At 41.6% G+C, this 17,585-nt stretch overlaps 1 protein-coding gene across 1 annotated transcript in view; it reads left to right on the top strand.

Annotated features, from left to right (window-relative positions):
* Nucleotides 1–323: 323 nt before the first annotated feature.
* LOC110518385 (interferon-induced very large GTPase 1) overlaps nt 324–17,585 on the top strand; it is a 30,952-nt gene continuing 13,690 nt past the window's right edge. Inside the window, exons 1-7 of the mRNA XM_036934039.1 lie at nt 324–485; nt 3,000–3,128; nt 3,557–3,854; nt 3,984–4,032; nt 4,216–4,482; nt 4,567–4,833; nt 7,926–8,195. Of these exons, the coding sequence (XP_036789934.1) occupies nt 382–485; nt 3,000–3,128; nt 3,557–3,854; nt 3,984–4,032; nt 4,216–4,482; nt 4,567–4,833; nt 7,926–8,195 (1,384 nt within the window). The 5' untranslated portion in view covers nt 324–381. The remainder of the gene's footprint in view (nt 486–2,999; nt 3,129–3,556; nt 3,855–3,983; nt 4,033–4,215; nt 4,483–4,566; nt 4,834–7,925; nt 8,196–17,585) is intronic.

The raw sequence follows: 17,585 nt of genomic DNA on the forward strand, positions 1-17,585 counted from the left end.
ATGATGACAGAAAAAGACAGCGAAATAACCTAATTATATAATGACTACAATTAAGAGGGCTAAACCTTTACTGGGTAACCTTGGCTATATTGCTGGGTTAAATATTTTATTTATAAATAATTAAAAAAAATAAGCAATGCTATTGTTCATAAACACTTTTTCTGCCTATAGTGCTTTTCACAATTGCATTCAGTGCAAACTGCTTTACAGAATATCATTATAATGTCTTACATCCCCAGCACAGCAGGCCAACAGTAGTTCTACTCGGCTTTTGTGTTTAAACGTGTTAATATAATGCTGTTTACTCTTCTTATTTACAGATTGATACAGGACTAGACCAGTCCTCTTCAGCATTGTGAGGTCTCCTCTCTGAGAGTTATAATGAGTTATCATCAGGGGGCTGAGGGTGGAGCCATCCCTAAAGAAAGATGTAAGGATGGGTCACCATACAAGGATCTTGATGAGACCATGGACCCTGATATGAGGTGTGTGCTTGTTTAATATTATAATTTTGTAATAGATTAACATGAGGATTTTGACCAATAATTCCTGTCAAATATAATATATCCATCTGATTTCTATGAAAGATACCGAGTTACTGCATAGTAAGTTACATAGTAAACAGAACACTTTATTCCAGGGGAAACCTAGATCAGTTGCATAATTGAATACGTTCAACTGAAATGTGTCTTTCACATTTAATCCAACCTCTCTGAATCAGAGAGGTGTGGGGGGTTACCTTAATCAACATCACGTCATTGGCGCCCGGGGAGCAGTTGTTGTTCGGGGTTAACTGCCTTGCTCTCTGCCTTGCTCTAGGGCAGAATGGCACCTTGCTGGCTCGGGATTCAAACCAACGCTCTTAACCGCTAGGCTACCTGCCGCCCCTATAATGACCCTAAGCATGATGAGATGTTTTAATTGCTTTAATTCTAATCATAAATGACTGTGGACAAATCAAGGGCCAGTGGTAGATCAAATAGAATTGTATTTGTTACATGCGCCGAATACAACTGGTATTTCCAAGAAATGCTTGCTTACGAGCCCTTCCCAAGGATACAGAGCTTTACAATTAACAATACAAATAATGAAATGCTTTTATTAAAAATTATAATAAAATAAAACATTTAATAAAATAGTAACAATAGGAATCAAATAAAATACACAAGAATGGAGCTATATACAGGAAGTACCAGATAAATGTGGAGCTATATGTAGGAAAAGCCAGATAAATGTGGAGCTATATACAGGAAGTACCAGATAAATGTGGAGCTATATATAGGAAGTGCCAGATACATGTGGAGCTATATACAGGAAGTGCCAGATAAATGTGGAGCTATATACAGGAAGTACCAGATAAATGTGGAGCTATATATAGGAAGTGCCAGATAAATGTGGAGCTATATACAGGAAGTACCAGATGAATGTGGAGCTATATACAGGAAGTACCAGATAAATGTGGAGCTATATACAGGAAGTACCAGATGAATGTGGAGCTATATACAGGACGTACCAGATAAATGTGGAGCTATATACAGGAAGTACCAGATACATGTGGAGCTATATACAGGAAGTACCAATACCACCAGATCAATGTGCAGAGATAAGAGGTATTTGAGGTAGATACACTACATGAGTAAAAGTATGTGGACACCTGCTCATCAAACATCTCATTCCAAAATGATGGACATTAATATGGAGTTGGTCCACCCTTTGCTGCTATAACATCCTCTTCTGGGAAGGCTTTCCACAAGATGTTGGAACATTGCTGCGGGGACTTGCTTCCATTCAGCCACGAGCATTAGTGAGGTCAGGAACTGAGGTTGGTGATTAGGCCTGGCTTGTAGTCAGCGTTCCAATTCATCCCAAAGGTGTCCAATGGGGTTGAGGTCAGGGCTTTGTGTAGGCCAGTCAAGTTCTTCCACACCAATCTTGACAAACCATTTCTGTATGGACCTCGTTTTGTGCACAGGGGGCGTTGTCATGCTGAAACAGGAAAGGGCCTTCCCCAAATTGTTGCCACAAAGTTGGAAGCACAGAATCATCTAGAATGTCATTGTATACTCTAGGGTTAAGATTTCCCTTCACTGGAACTTAGGGGCCTAGCTCGAACCATGAAAAACAGCCCCAGACCATTTTTCCTCCTCCACCAAACTTTACAGTTGGCATTAGGCATTAGGACAGCTAGTGTTCTCCTGGCATCCACCAAACCCAGATATGTCTGTCAGACTGCCAGATGGTGGAGCGTGATTCTTCACTCCAGAGAACGCGTTTCCACTGCTACAGAGTCCAACGGCGGCGAGCTTTACACCACTCCAGCCGACGCTTGGCATTGCGCATGGTGATTTTAGGCTTGTTTGCGGCTGCTCGGCCATGGAAATCCATTTCATGAAGCTCCGGAAGAAGAGTTGTTGTGCTGACATTTCTTCCAGGTGTAATTTATAACTCAGTAGTGAGCGTTGCAAGCGAGGACCAACGATTTTTACATGCTACCCGCTTCAGCACTCGGCGGTCCCGTTCTGTGAGCTTGTTTGGCCTACCACTTTGCGGCTGAGCCGTTGTTGCTCTAGACGTTTCCACTTCAAAATAACAGCACTTACAGTTGACCGGGGAAGCTCTAGCAGGGCAGAAATTTGACAAACTGACTTGTTGGTTTGTCCTATGACGGTGCCACGTTGAAAGAGCAGTCTCTTTCTTCTGGTTGTATATTTTAATGAAGAGTAACAAGTCAATGGATATCCCTATTAGTTTCAAAGAGGGGACCTTATAGCAAAATGAAGGGTGAGATTCTATGTTCTACCTGGAAAAGTCAATAAGTTCCTATAATGATTGTTAATTAATGTAGTTGGCTAGAAGAAGAGAAGCTAAAATTCACATTATGGTGATTCAGATCATTATTATGTTGAAGAGGGGAATATAATACATTATTGGATTATTGGAGATTTCGGTTGGTTTTAGTATTTACTGTTTTATTCTTTTTGTGTGTGTTTTGTGTGAAGGCCTTGTACTACTAGGGACCCTCCAGAGAGAGCAGAGTCTATTTCCTCTGGTTTTCTATCTATGAAGAGTGAGCAATCCATGGATTTCCCTCTTAATTTCAAAGGAGCAGACTCTCTACGAAACAAATGGTGAGATTCTGATGTGCACCTAGTTGTAAATACAGGCCTATGTTGTAATAATGCTGACCTCGTAAAATAAAATATGTGACTTAATGTAAAGCAAAAATACACATCATGATAATGGAAAGTTATCAGATAGTTTTGGGCTTCGGGGGGATCTAGGACACTGCATCTCAGTGCTAGAGCCGTCACTACAGACACCCTGGTTCGATTCCAGACTGTATCAAAACCGGCCGTGATTGGATGTCCCATATGGCGGCGCACAATTGGCATCGTCCGGCTTTGGCCGGTGTAAAAATAAGAATTTGTTCTTAACTGACTTGTTATGATCAGGTGTGTTATATATATGTGTTATATTATCAGGCCATTATGTGTTAAACTGAATGGGTCAGGTTCTTGTGATCAATGATAACTGTTATTTTCCAATTCCCAATCAGGCCAGGAGTGATGGTCTGTGATATCTGCTCTGAGGTCCAAGCTGTGAAGTTCTGTCAGACCTGCAGTGTGTCCTACTGTGAGACCCACATCAGACAACACTATACAATAGCAACACTGCAGAGACACACACTGGTGGATGTGACTGGAGACCTGGGGCTGAAACTCTGTCAACATGTCTACAGTCCTCTGGAGGTGTTCTGTAGGACAGACCAGATGATGATCTGTAGTCAGTGTGCAGAGACAAACCACAAAGGACATGATACCATCCTCCTTGAGAAAAAGAAAGCAGGAAGACAGGTAGATCCTGGTTTGTTGTCATTCTCTTCATTGCCTGATGTACAGTGGATGGATAAATAATTGTTTATGTGTCAAGAGAAAAATAACATGTTTCAGAAAAAGGATTGACTTTTTCTTTGGTTTTCACAGCGTAAGAGTTTTGATGGCGACAAACAGAAAATGCTGGCCTCAGATGATGGTAGGTATGGACACAGAATAAACTGACTCAAACAATATTATTTAATTTAAATCTACATTTAAGAGGATACATTTACTAAGATATCAATTGTTGTCCCTTTACTGCTGGGATGAATAATACACCTGTTTATGTAATTTTATTGTCAATTAAGTCTGTTTTTCTCTCTCATTATTCCTTTACCAGTGCTGCCCCCTCCTGGTGACTTCCAGGTCCTGTTGCTGACGTCAGACTCAGTGTCTCTGAGCTGGAGTTCTCCTCAGGGGGTTAAAGGACCCCACAAGTTCAGGGTCATCTGGGATTGTGATGGGGAAACAAGCTCAACAAGAGTGAAAGGCGGGTATCATCTTAAAATAAGCAGTCTCCAACCTGGTGAAAAGTACCAGTTCAGTGTGTCCACAGAGGGAGAAGATGGAAGACAAAGCAGATGGATCTCAGCATCTGTATTCACAGGTAAAGAGTTTGGTTTTAGTCATGTTTTACTGGCATACTTTGTTGTTTTTTATGGATCTTGTTAAAACATGATTTTTGTTCCAGTGGTTCCACCCAGAGACTTAAAGGTAGACAATTTGAAATATACCTCCTTCACTCTCCACTGGACTAAGGCTGAAGGAATGGAGAAAGTTCCACAACGCTTCCTCATATCCTACTGCAGCTCAGCAACAGACCTCCATGCAGAGAATACTGAAGACTGTCACACAACATTCTCAAACCTGCAACCTGGTACTGAGTACACTGTCAGCATCTCAACTGTGCTGAACAATGGGGAAGAGAGTGAACCTGTCTCTACAACCATCTGCACTAGTAAGAGATCTACCTCACCTTGTTACAGCCCATCATCTCTTTACCAGTAACTAGAGAGATATATCTTTACCAGTAACTAGAGAGATATCTCTTTACCAGTAACTAGAGAGGTATCTCTTTACCAGTAACTAGAGAGATATCTCTTTACCAGTAACTAGAGAGGTATCTCTTTACCAGTAACTAGAGAGATATCTCTTTACCAGTAACTAGAGAGATATCTCTTTACCAGTAACTAGAGAGATATCTCTTTACCAGTAACTAGAGAGATATCTCTTTACCAGTAACTAGAGAGATATCTCTTTACCAGTAACTAGAGAGATATCTCTTTACCAGTAACTAGAGAGATATCTCTTTACCAGTAACTAGAGAGGTATCTCTTTACCAGTAACTAGAGAGATATCTCTTTATCTGTAACTAGAGAGATATCTCTTTACCAGTAACTAGAGAGATATCTCTTTACCAGTAACTAGAGAGGTATCTCTTTACCAGTAACTAGAGAGATATCTCCTTACCAGTAACTAGAGAGATATCTCTTTACCAGTAACTAGAGAGATATCTCTTTACCAGTAACTAGAGAGATATCTCTTTACCAGTAACTAGAGAGGTATCTCTTTACCAGTAACTAGAGAGGTATCTCTTTACCAGTAACTAGAGAGATATCTCTTTACCAGTAACTAGAGAGATATCTCTTTACCAGTAACTAGAGAGATATCTCTTTACCAGTAACTAGAGAGATATCTCTTTACCAGTAACTAGAGAGGTATCTCTTTACCAGTAACTAGAGAGATATCTCTTTACCAGTAACTAGAGAGGTATGTCTTTACCAGTAACTAGAGAGGTATCTCTTTACCAGTAACTAGAGAGATATCTCTTTACCAGTAACTAGAGAGATATCTCTTTACCAGTAACTAGAGAGATATCTCTTTACCAGTAACTAGAGAGGTATATCTTTACCAGTAACTACAGAGATATCTCTTTACCAGTAACTAGAGAGATATCTCTTTACCAGTAACTAGAGAGGTATCTCTTTACCAGTAACTAGAGAGATATCTCTTTACCAGTAACTAGGGAGGTATCTCTTTACCAGTAACTAGAGAGGTATCTCTTTACCAGTAACTAGAGAGGTATCTCTTTACCAGTAACTAGAGAGGTATCTCTTTACCAGTAACTAGAGAGATATCTCCTTACCAGTAACTAGAGAGATATCTCTTTACCAGTAACTAGAGAGGTATCTCTTTACCAGTAACTAGAGAGATATCTCTTTACCAGTAGCTAGAGAGATATCTCTTTACCAGTAACTAGAGAGGTATCTCTTTACCAGTAACTAGAGAGGTATCTCTTTACCAGTAACTAGAGAGATATCTCTTTACCAGTAACTAGAGAGATATCTCTTTACCAGTAGCTAGAGAGATATCTCTTTACCAGTAGCTAGAGAGGTATCTCTTTACCAGTAACTAGAGAGATATCTCTTTACCAGTAACTAGAGAGATATCTCTTTACCAGTAACTAGAGAGATATCTCTTTACCAGTAGCTAGAGAGATATCTCTTTACCAGTAACTAGAGAGGTATCTCTTTACCAGTAACTAGAGAGATATCTCCTTACCAGTAACTAGAGAGGTATCTCTTTACCAGTAACTAGAGAGGTATCTCTTTACCAGTAACTAGAGAGATATCTATTTACCAGTAACTAGAGAGATATCTCTTTACCAGTAACTAGAGAGATATCTCTTTACCAGTAACTAGAGAGATATCTCTTTACCAGTAACTAGAGAGGTATCTCTTTACCAGTAACTAGAGAGGTATCTCTTTACCAGTAGCTAGAGAGATATCTCTTTACCAGTAACTAGAGAGATATCTCTTTACCAGTAACTAGAGAGATATCTCTTTACCAGTAACTAGAGAGATATCTCTTTACCAGTAACTAGAGAGGTATCTCTTTACCAGTAACTAGAGAGATATCTCTTTACCAGTAACTAGAGAGATATCTCTTTACCAGTAACTAGAGAGGTATCTCTTTACCAGTAACTAGAGAGGTATCTCTTTACCAGTAACTAGAGAGATATCTCTTTACCAGTAACTAGAGAGGTATCTCTTTACCAGTAACTAGAGAGGTATCTCTTTACCAGTAACTAGAGAGATATCTCTTTACCAGTAACTAGAGAGATATCTCTTTACCAGTAACTAGAGAGGTATCTCTTTACCAGTAACTAGAGAGGTATCTCTTTACCAGTAACTAGAGAGGTATCTCTTTACCAGTAACTAGAGAGATATCTCTTTACCAGTAACTAGAGAGATATCTCTTTACCAGTAACTAGAGAGATATCTCTTTACCAGTAACTAGAGAGATATCTCTTTACCAGTAACTAGAGAGATATCTCTTTACCAGTAACTAGAGAGATATCTCTTTACCAGTAACTAGAGAGGTATCTCTTTACCAGTAACTAGAGAGGTATCTCTTTACCAGTAACTAGAGAGATATCTCTTTACCAGTAACTAGAGAGATATCTCTTTACCAGTAACTAGAGAGATATCTCTTTACCAGTAACTAGAGAGGTATCTCTTTACCAGTAACTAGAGAGATATCTCTTTACCAGTAACTAGAGAGATATCTCTTTACCAGTAACTAGAGAGATATCTCTTTACCAGTAACTAGAGAGGTATCTCTTTACCAGTAACTAGAGAGATATCACTTTACCAGTAACTAGAGAGATATCTCTTTACCAGTAACTAGAGAGATATCTCTTTACCAGTAACTAGAGAGGTATCTCTTTACCAGTAACTAGAGAGATATCTCTTTACCAGTAACTAGAGAGATATCTCTTTACCAGTAACTAGAGAGATATCTCTTTACCAGTAACTAGAGAGATATCTCTTTACCAGTAACTAGAGAGGTATCTCTTTACCAGTAACTAGAACAGACATTTTGTTACATTACAAATCAACTTCTGTTGTGACTTCTATTTTTAATGTATTTCTTCCCAAATCAAAAGAAGTTACAGACATGTTTATCCCTGGACTTATTCTACTTTCTGTACTGTAGTTTATTTCTGGAGTAAAACTGTAACATTAACAATAATGTATTTTCTCTTAGTACTTCCTGCTCCAGACCAGCTGACTGTTGACTCAGTGGACACCACATCAGCTGCTGTTAGCTGGAACCAGCCACCAGGATTAGACCAAACCCAACATCATTACCAGATCTCCTACCACTGTCCAGGGACAGAACCACACATCACTACCACATCTTCACACAGCATCACTCTCTCTGACCTGCAACGTGGTACTCAGTACTCTGTCACTGTCTGCACTGTGCTGGAAAATGGAAAGAAAAGTCAACTGGTGTCAACAACCCTCACCACAGGTAAGGAAGTACCCAACTTAATTTTATCAGCACTACAGTATAAAACACTTGTTATTGTGGACAGGATTTATATTCACAGCATTCTTTTCATTTATATTTAAGTAATAAGGCATGAGAACCTGTGGATTATCATGTGAATAACTCCTGACTAAGGGCTGTTCTTAGGAGGGTATTCATGATCATTCCCAGTTTCGAGAGCCTTATTGCTTTTATAAAACGGCTACCAACATATAAAAATAATATAATAATAATAATAATAACATAAAATATTAACAACATGTTTTCATTAAAAATGTAGTTTTAATGAGTAACTTAGTTTTATTTCATCCTTTCACCAGATAATATAGTCCAGGTAAAAGACAGTTGTTAGTTTCCCTCGGTGCCTCTTCTTGTAAAGTTTTCATTACGAGCCCCTTAGGTGTGTCTGGTTCTACTGCTGTTGACTTCTTTATCTTCCTGTGGTCCTGCTCACTGATGGCTGCATGGTGCGTTGCCTTGTCCTTCCCCTGTCGCTGCAGTTGCTTAACGATGTCCACGAAGATGTTGTTGGATGTTGAGTCTTTCATTAGACACCTGGAAAGGCTCAGAGGGGAGTTGTTATGTATCAGTTTAACTGGGTACAGAGACCCGTGTAGCTGCTCAGCCTGTACATTCCACCCTTAATATTCCTCACACTGCCATAAAACTCCCCTGAATAGTATTCAACCCTTCGTTTGTAGTTGTCTCTAAAGAGAAAGTTGTTTCACTTAGCCAGGCCATGAAACATCTCAGCCCAGTTTGTCTGCTTGACTGTGTTGGTTCATTACGACTCTTTTCCAGGGAGTTCAGGGGGTTATGTATCACTATATAGGATCACTCCAACAGGTTATCCTTCTGTGCTGCAGAATACATTCAGAGTAAGGATCTCAGATGAATCCCGTGTACCGGGTGGTGATAAGGCTGACCCCCTTACATTACTGCCTGTGAATCAGCGCAGAAGCATAGCCTGTCACTCACTGACTGTAGAGAGCGTTTTATGTCTCTATTTTGGTTTGGTCAGGGTGTGATTTGGGTGGGCAGTCTATGTTCTATGATTTTCTATTTCTATGTGTTTGGCCGGGTGTGGTTCTCAATCAGAGGCAGCTGTCTCTCGTCGTCTCTGATTGAGAACCATACTTAGGTACCCTTTTCCCCCACCTGTTTTGTGGGAAGTTAACTTTGTCTTTGTTCAGGGCACATAGCCCAAAGCTTCACGGTTTGGTTTTGTTCTTTGTTTTGACGGCGTCATTTTTAATTAATAAAGAGAAAATGTAAGCTTACCATGCTGCACCTTGGTCCAGTCCTTCAGCCAGCCGTGACATAGCCGCAGCTAGCTAGCCTTACCATCTGAGTGCTCTGCTGTCCCCCCACGTGGTTTGGCTTGTGCCATCTGGTTTGGGTTTTGTCCCTGTTTTAATGACTTTTAGTGACAGTGTACCAACCTGGGTAATACACAGTTTGGTCTACCAGCATTGCAGCGTTGAGGTTTTGTCTTACATGTCTGTGAGACTTGTCTGTCCAACGGTACCCTCCCAGGTATAGCATTCGGGTTCGGGGACAGCGCCTACCCCGCCAGATCGGGAGACTGTGTATGTTTCTCTCTGCCGGATTTGCAGCTCTCCCCTGAGAATGAGCTAGGTGAGCGAGGCGCACCACGTTTCATCTCTCACAGGGAGCAGCAATCTTGCCTAGACTCTTGTGTGTTCCATGGTGAACGAGCTATTCAATGTAGCTAGTTTAATGAGAGGTGAAGATAACAGGACTATGCACAGGTATAAACTAGAGGTCGACCGATTATGATGTTTTTAACACCGATACCGATTATTGGAGGACCGATTTCTTTATTATTATTTTTATATTTTTTAGAATGTATTTCTAATAATGACAATTACAATACTGAATGAACACTTATTTTAACTTAGTATAATACATCAATAAAATCAATTTAGCCTCAAATAAGTAATGAAACATGTTCAATTTGGTTTAAATAATGCAAAAACAAAGTGTTGGAGAAGAAAGTCAAAGTGCAATATGTGCTATGTAAGAAAGATAACGTTTCAGTTCCTTGCTCAGAACATGAGAACATATGAAAGCTGGTGGTTCCTTTTAACATGAGTCTTCAATATTCCAGGGTAAGAAGTTTTAGGTTGTAGTTATTATAGGACTATTTCTCTCTATATGATTAGTATTTCCTTAACCTTTGACTATTGGATGTTCTTATAGGCACTTTAGTATTGCCAGTGTAACAGTATAGCTTCCATCCATCTCCTCACCACTACCTGGGCTCGAACCAGGAACACATCGACAACAGCCACCCTCGAAGCAGCGTTACCCATGCAGAGCAAGGGGAACAACTACTCCAAGACTCAGAGCGAGTGACTTTGGAAACGCTATTAGCGCGCACCCTGATAACTAGCTAGCCATTTCACATCGGTTACACCAGCCTAATCTCGGGAGTTGATAGGCTTGAATTCATAAACAGCAGAGCTGCAAAACGCACGAAAGTGCTGTTTAAATGAATGCTTACGAGCCTGCTGGTGCCTACCATCGCTCAGTCAGACTGCTCTATCAAATCATAGACTTAATTATAACATAATAACACACAGAAATACGAGCCTTAGGTCATTAATATGGTTGAATCTGGAAACTATCATCTCCAAAACAAAACATTTATTCTTTCAGTGAAATACGGAACGGTTCAGTATTTTATCTAATGTGTGGCATCCATCAGTCTAAATATTCCTATTACATTGCACAACCTTCAATATTATGTCATAATTACATACAATTCTGGCAAATTAGTTCGCAATGAGCCAGGCTGCCCAAACTGTTGCATATACCCTGACTCTGTGTGCAATGAACGCAAGAGAAGTGACATAATTTCACCTGGTTAATATTGCCTGCTAGAAGAAAAAGAAACACACACCTATTAAGACGAGGTGCTGGCTAGCGGAATAGAAACTTGAAATTAAAAGAGCCGCACACTCTAGGAGCTCGGATGCAAAAATGTAATACCAACGTTTCGACAGCTTAGAGTGTGCGGCTCTCTTTTATTTTCAAGTTAATATTGCCTGCTAACCTGGATTTCTTTTAGCAAAATATGCAGGTTTAAAAATATATACTTCTGTGTATTGATTTTAAGAAAGGCATTGATGTTTATGGTTAGGTACACGTTGGAGCAACGACAGATTTTTTTCGCGAATGCGCACTGCAACGCAGGACACGATAGATAAACTAGTAATATCATCAACCCTGTGTAGTTATAACTAGTGATTATGATTGATTGTTTTCTATAAGATAAGTTTAATGCTAGCTAGCAACTTACCTTGGCTTCTTACTGCATTCGCGTAACAGGTGGGCTCCTCGCGAGGCAGGTGGTTAGAGCGTTGGACTAGTTAACCGTTAGGTTGGTAGAATGAATCCCCAAGCTGACAAGGTAAAAATCTGTCGTTCTGCCCCTGAACAAGGCAGTTAACCCACTGTTCCTAGGCCGTCATTGAAAATGAGAAAGTGTTCTTAACTGACTTGCCTGGTTAAATAAATGTGTAAAAAAAGAAACTAAGAAAAAAATTTGGCGTCCAAAATTACCATTTTGATTAATCGGTCGACCTCACACACTTTCCCTTAAGTCCTGCCAACCTGAACCCCCACGTATATAGCAAGAAATAAGCACTAAACGTGTGTGAGGTAGAACGTCCCTTCACGGATAGTGTACGTGACTAAGGCTGATACTGTAGGTCTTATTATATACTATCATACAGTATTGCGCAGTGTTTACTATAGACAGTAATATTACACTGTCGGCTTCATTTTCCACTACATCCAATGGAATCTCACATCTCAGCTCTATTACAGTCCTTGTGCCCAAGAACACCAAGGTAACCTGCCTGAATAACTACCGACCCGCAGCGTTCACGTCTGTAGCCATGAAGTGCTTTGAAAGGCTGGTCATGGCTCACATTAACACCATCATCCCAGAAACCCTAGACCCACTCCAATTTGCATACCGCCCCAACAGATCCACAGATGACAAAATGAACACGTATGTGAGAATGCTGTTCATTGACTACAGCTCAGCATTCAACACCATAGCGCCCTGAAAGCTTATCACTAAGCTAAGGATCCTGGGACTAAACACCAACCTCTGCAACTGGATCCTGGACCTCCTGAAGGGCCTTCCCCAGGTGGTAAGGGTAGGCAACAACACATCTGCTACGCTGATCCTCAAGACGGGGGCCCCTCAGGGGTGCATGCTCAGTCCCATCCTTTGCTCCCTGTTCACACAAGAATGCGTGGCCAAGAACCACTCCAACACCATCATTAAGTTTGCCGACGACACAACGGTGGTCGGCCTGATCCCCGACAATGACGAGACAGCCTATAGGGAGGAGGTAAGAGACCCGGCAGTGTGGTGCCAGGACAACAACCTGTCCTTCAAGACAAAGGTGCTGATCATGGATTACAGGAAAGGAGTGTTGAGCACACCCTCATTCACATCAAGTGGGCTGTAGTGGAGCCGGTCGAGAGCTTCAAGTTACTTGGTGTCCACATCGTTAACACACTATTGTTGTCCAAACACATCAAGACAGTCATGAACAGGGAACGACAATGCCTATTCCCCCTCAGGATACTGAAAAGATTTGACATGGTTCCTCAGATCCTCAAATGTCTACAGCTGCACCATCGAGAGCATCCTGACTGGTTGCATCACCGCCTGGTATGAAAACTGCTCGGCATCTGACCGCAAGGCACTACAAAGGGTAGTGCTTTTAGCCCAGTACATCACTGGGGCCAAGCTTCTTGCCATCCATGACCTCTATACCTGGGAATGCCCTAAAAATGGTCAAAGAATCCGGTACCGGAGTGCCAAGTCTAGGTCCAAACAGCCTTACCAACAAGCCATAAGACTGCTAAACAGTTAATCAAATGGCTACCTGGACTATTTACATTGACCCCCCACACACACACACTATTTACATTAACCACCCACACACACACTATTTACATTGACCACCCCCCCTTTTTTTACCCCCTGTATTTAGCCTCATTATTGTTATTTTATTGTGTTACTTTTTTATAATTAATTTTATTTTGTAAATCTTTTCGTAACTCTTCTCTTTCTTAACTGCATTGTTGGTTAAGGAATTGTAACTTAATAAATCTACCCCCACCTTTTTTGAAAATTCTGTTAAAAATCGCGCAACTTTTCAGCGTCCTGCTACTCATGCCAGGAATATAGTATATGCATATGATTAGTATGTGTGGATAGAAAACACTCTGAAGTTTATAAAACTGGTTAAATCACGGCTGTGACTATAACAGAGCGTGTGTTTCATTGAAAAACGCAAGAAAAACTGCTCTCTGAAAGCAAAAAATAATTTCCATAAGTCACTTCCACCAGTTGTTAAAGGAGAACAGAATTTAATGGAAATTTGCCTGCACTTCATACAAATTCCGCACGATGGCGCCATTGTACTAATTTTCAATCGAATTAATTGTTGGAAAATCCATCTGTCTGACCCCAAGTTTTCCAGTCTTCACCCGGATGCAGTTCAAGGAGAGATCAGATTGCATTGTTTTTGAAGTGAGGACCTATTGAAGAGACATCGCCCTGTAATCGTTTTGATAGATTATAAACGTTTACTAATACCTAAAGTTGGATTACAAAAGGATTTCGAAGTGTTTTGTGAAAGTTTATCGTCGACTTTTTTAATTTTAAAAAATTACGCAGCGTTTAAAAACGATGAATTTTTCTGAATGACACTACTTCAATACAAAGCTATTTTGGGTATATATGGACCGATTTAAACGAAAAAAAGACCCAATAGTGATGTTTATGGGGCATATAGGAGTGCCAAGAAAGAAGCTCGTCTAAGGTAATGAATGTTTTATATTTTATTTCTGCGTTTTGGGTAGCGCCGTCTATCGCAAAATCTGTTGTTTACGTGTCGAGCTGGCATTTTGGGGGGTGCATGCTATCAGATAATAGCTTCTGATGCTTTCGCCGAAAAGCATTTTAAAAATCTGACTTGCTGGCTAGGTTCACAACGAGTGTAGCTTTAATTTAATACCCTGCTTGTGAATTTTGATCAAGGTTTGAGTTTTAACGAGTACATTTAGCATTTAGCGTAGCGCATTTGCATTTCCAGGTGCCTACTTGGGACATGTGCGTCTCAAGTAGATTCAAGAAGTTAATTATTTCATGGTAAGGTCTACCGACGACACTGTTGTATTCAGAGCATGTGACAAATAACATTTGATTTGATTGTACCTGTGTTTACTATAGTTGTTACACTTTACAGTACAGACAGTAACTATCCTTTAAATAGAAACTGACAGATCTAATTACAGTAATGTTTATCCTCACAGTGTATAGCTGGGTTTACCATAGTTTTTGTGTTGTGCTACTTACAGTAGGCTACATACAGTAACTATGCTAGTTCCCTTTGGAAAGTCTCTTTTCAGCTATTACAGTCTTGCACAGTGTAGCTGAGGTTACTTGTTTTCTGTTTTACTTACAGTTAAGAACAAGTTTGAACACTGTTAAAGCTCCCAATTCTCCGCTTTATTGACAATGTTTCCATCCAAAACTGAGCTTTGTCATTTCAAACTGAGTGCTCAGTTCCCAAAATATACACATTAAATCATGACCATGACACACATGACGCATGGTGGGTGTGGAAGCAATTCAATTCACTTCAGTGCACAATCAATCATAATTAATCACAGAGGTACATATGGTCATAAAGGATTATGTACATACTAATGGGTTGAAGTTAAAACCGAGGCAACAGTAAAAAGATTATGCAGGAAACCCCTGCACTTTACAGCCTTATTCTAAAATGGATTAAATAGTTTGTTTCCCTCATCAATCTACAGGAAATTCCCTATAATGACAAGGCAGAAACACATTTTTAGAAATGTTTGCAACTTTATAAAAATGTTAACCTTAAATATTACATTTACATAAGTATTCGGATCCTTTACTCAGTACTTTGTTGAAGCACCTTTGGCAGCGATTACAGCCTCGAGTCTTCTTGCTTATGACGCTACAAGCTTGGCACACCTGTATTTGGGGAGTTTCTCCAATTCTTCTCTGCAGATCCTCTCAAGCTCTGTCAGGTTGGATGGGGAGCATCGCTGCACAGCTGTTTTCAGGTCTCTCCAGGGATGTTTTGATCAGGTTCAAGTCTGGACTCTGGCTGGGCCACTCAAGGACATTCCGAGACTTGTCCCGAATACTTTCTTGCATTGTTTTGGGTTTATCAAAATGTGGAAAAAGTCAAGGGGTCTGAATACTTTCCGAAGGCACTTTACACTGAGTTTATAGCCATTAGGAACACCTGCTGTTTGACAAGGTGAATCTTGTTAAATCACTTCAATCAGTGTAGATGAAGGGGAGACCGGTTAAAGAAGGATTTTTAAGCCTTGAAACGACTGAGACATGGATTGTGTATGTGTGCCATTGAGGGTGAATGGGAAAGACAACAGATTGAAGTGCCTTTGAACAGGGTATGGTAGTAGGTGCCAGGCGTACCGGTTTGAGTGTCAAGAACTGCAAAGCTGTTGGGTTTTTCAATCTCAAAAGTTTTCCTTGTGCATCAAGAATGGTCCACCACCTAAAGGACATCCAGCCGACGGCAGGCCAGTGGTCAAAAAAGGGTAAATGTTGAAAGAGGACAAAGGAGGCTGACACATTGTGCAGTGCAACAGACGGGCTTGTCACAGATGACTAGGAGTGGAAGGTAGGAATCAGGCGGAGAGAACAGAGGGTTCAAGGAAAAATGGCAAATTATTCAGGCACAAAATGGTCATGCCCAAACACAGGGCGGAAAACACTGACCAACCCAAACACAGGGCGGAAAACACTGACCAATCCAAACACAGGGCGGAAAACACTGACCAACCCAAACACAGGGCGGAAAACACTGACCAACCCAAACACAGGGCGGAAAACACTGACCAACCCAAACACAGGGCGGAAAACACTGACCAACCCAAAACACAGGGTAACACCGTCCGGAGCACAACAACACCTCCAACTCATAACGTGAACACAAAGTAATCCTGCACAAACAAGAGCGGGCTTCACAAGCTTAAATAGGCGAGCAAATCAAGAAAACACAGAAAGGAACAGGTGCAACTAATTAGACTAAACTAACAGAAAAGGGAAAAGGGATCGGTGGCGGCTAGTAGGACGGTGACGACGACCGCCGAGCACCGCCCGAACAGGCAGGGGAGACACCTTCTAGTAGGACGGTGACGACGACCGCCGAGCACCGCCCGAACAGGCAGGGGAGCCAACTTCTAGTAGGACGGTGACGACGACCGCCGAGCACCGCCCGAACAGGCAGGGGAGACACCTTCTAGTAGGACGGTGACGACGACCGCCGAGCACCGCCCGAACAGGCAGGGGAGCCAACTTCTAGTAGGACGGTGACGACGACCGCCGAGCACCGCCCGAACAGGCAGGGGAGCCAACTTCTAGTAGGACGGTGACGACGACCGCCGAGCACCGCCCGAACAGGCAGGAGAACCAACTTCTAGTAGGACGGTGACGACGACCGCCGAGCACCGCCCGAACAGGCAGGAGAGCCAACTTCTAGTAGGACGGTGACGACGACCGCCGAGCACCGCCCGAACAGGCAGGGGAGCCAACTTCTAGTAGGACGGTGACGACGACCGCCGAGCACCGCCCGAACAGGCAGGGAGCCAACTTCGGCGGGAGTCGTGACAGGGCTACAGTTAGTCAACTGACAGTCCAGTACAACATTGGTGCCCAAAGACCCATAAAAGAATGCACAACTTGTCGTACATTGACACGATTGGTGTATGGCAGCCGACGAACATAGAGTTCCACTTCTTTCAGCAAAAAACAAGAAACTACGGTTGCACTGGACTAAGGAACCAAAGCACTGGACAATGGAGAGTTTATAAAACATTGCCTGGTCTGATGAATCCCAGACCCTGCTGTTTCACGTTGATGAGAGAACTAGGGTACGGAGAAACCCACATGAATACATGCATCCATCGTGCCACATGTTACCATTACAGGCTGGTGGTGGTGTGATGGTGAGGGCTGTGTTTTCATGACACACATTGGGCCCCTTGATAAAAGTGGAAGAACGTTTGAATGCCACAGGATATCTGGACATCATTGTCGATCAGGTTCATCCCTACATGGCAGCAGTGTATCCATCTGTGAATAGATTTGTTCAGCAGGATTATGCCCCATGTCACAAGGCTAGGATTGTCCAGGAATCTTTCCACGAACATGACAGTGAATTCAGCTTACTACAGTGGCCTGCCCAGTCACCAGATCTCAATCCAATGAGATAGAATGAACTATTCAGAGTAGAGATCCACTACCAG

This window comes from Oncorhynchus mykiss, chromosome 10, assembly GCF_013265735.2.
Source record: "Oncorhynchus mykiss isolate Arlee chromosome 10, USDA_OmykA_1.1, whole genome shotgun sequence".
Lineage (NCBI taxonomy): Eukaryota > Metazoa > Chordata > Actinopteri > Salmoniformes > Salmonidae > Oncorhynchus > Oncorhynchus mykiss.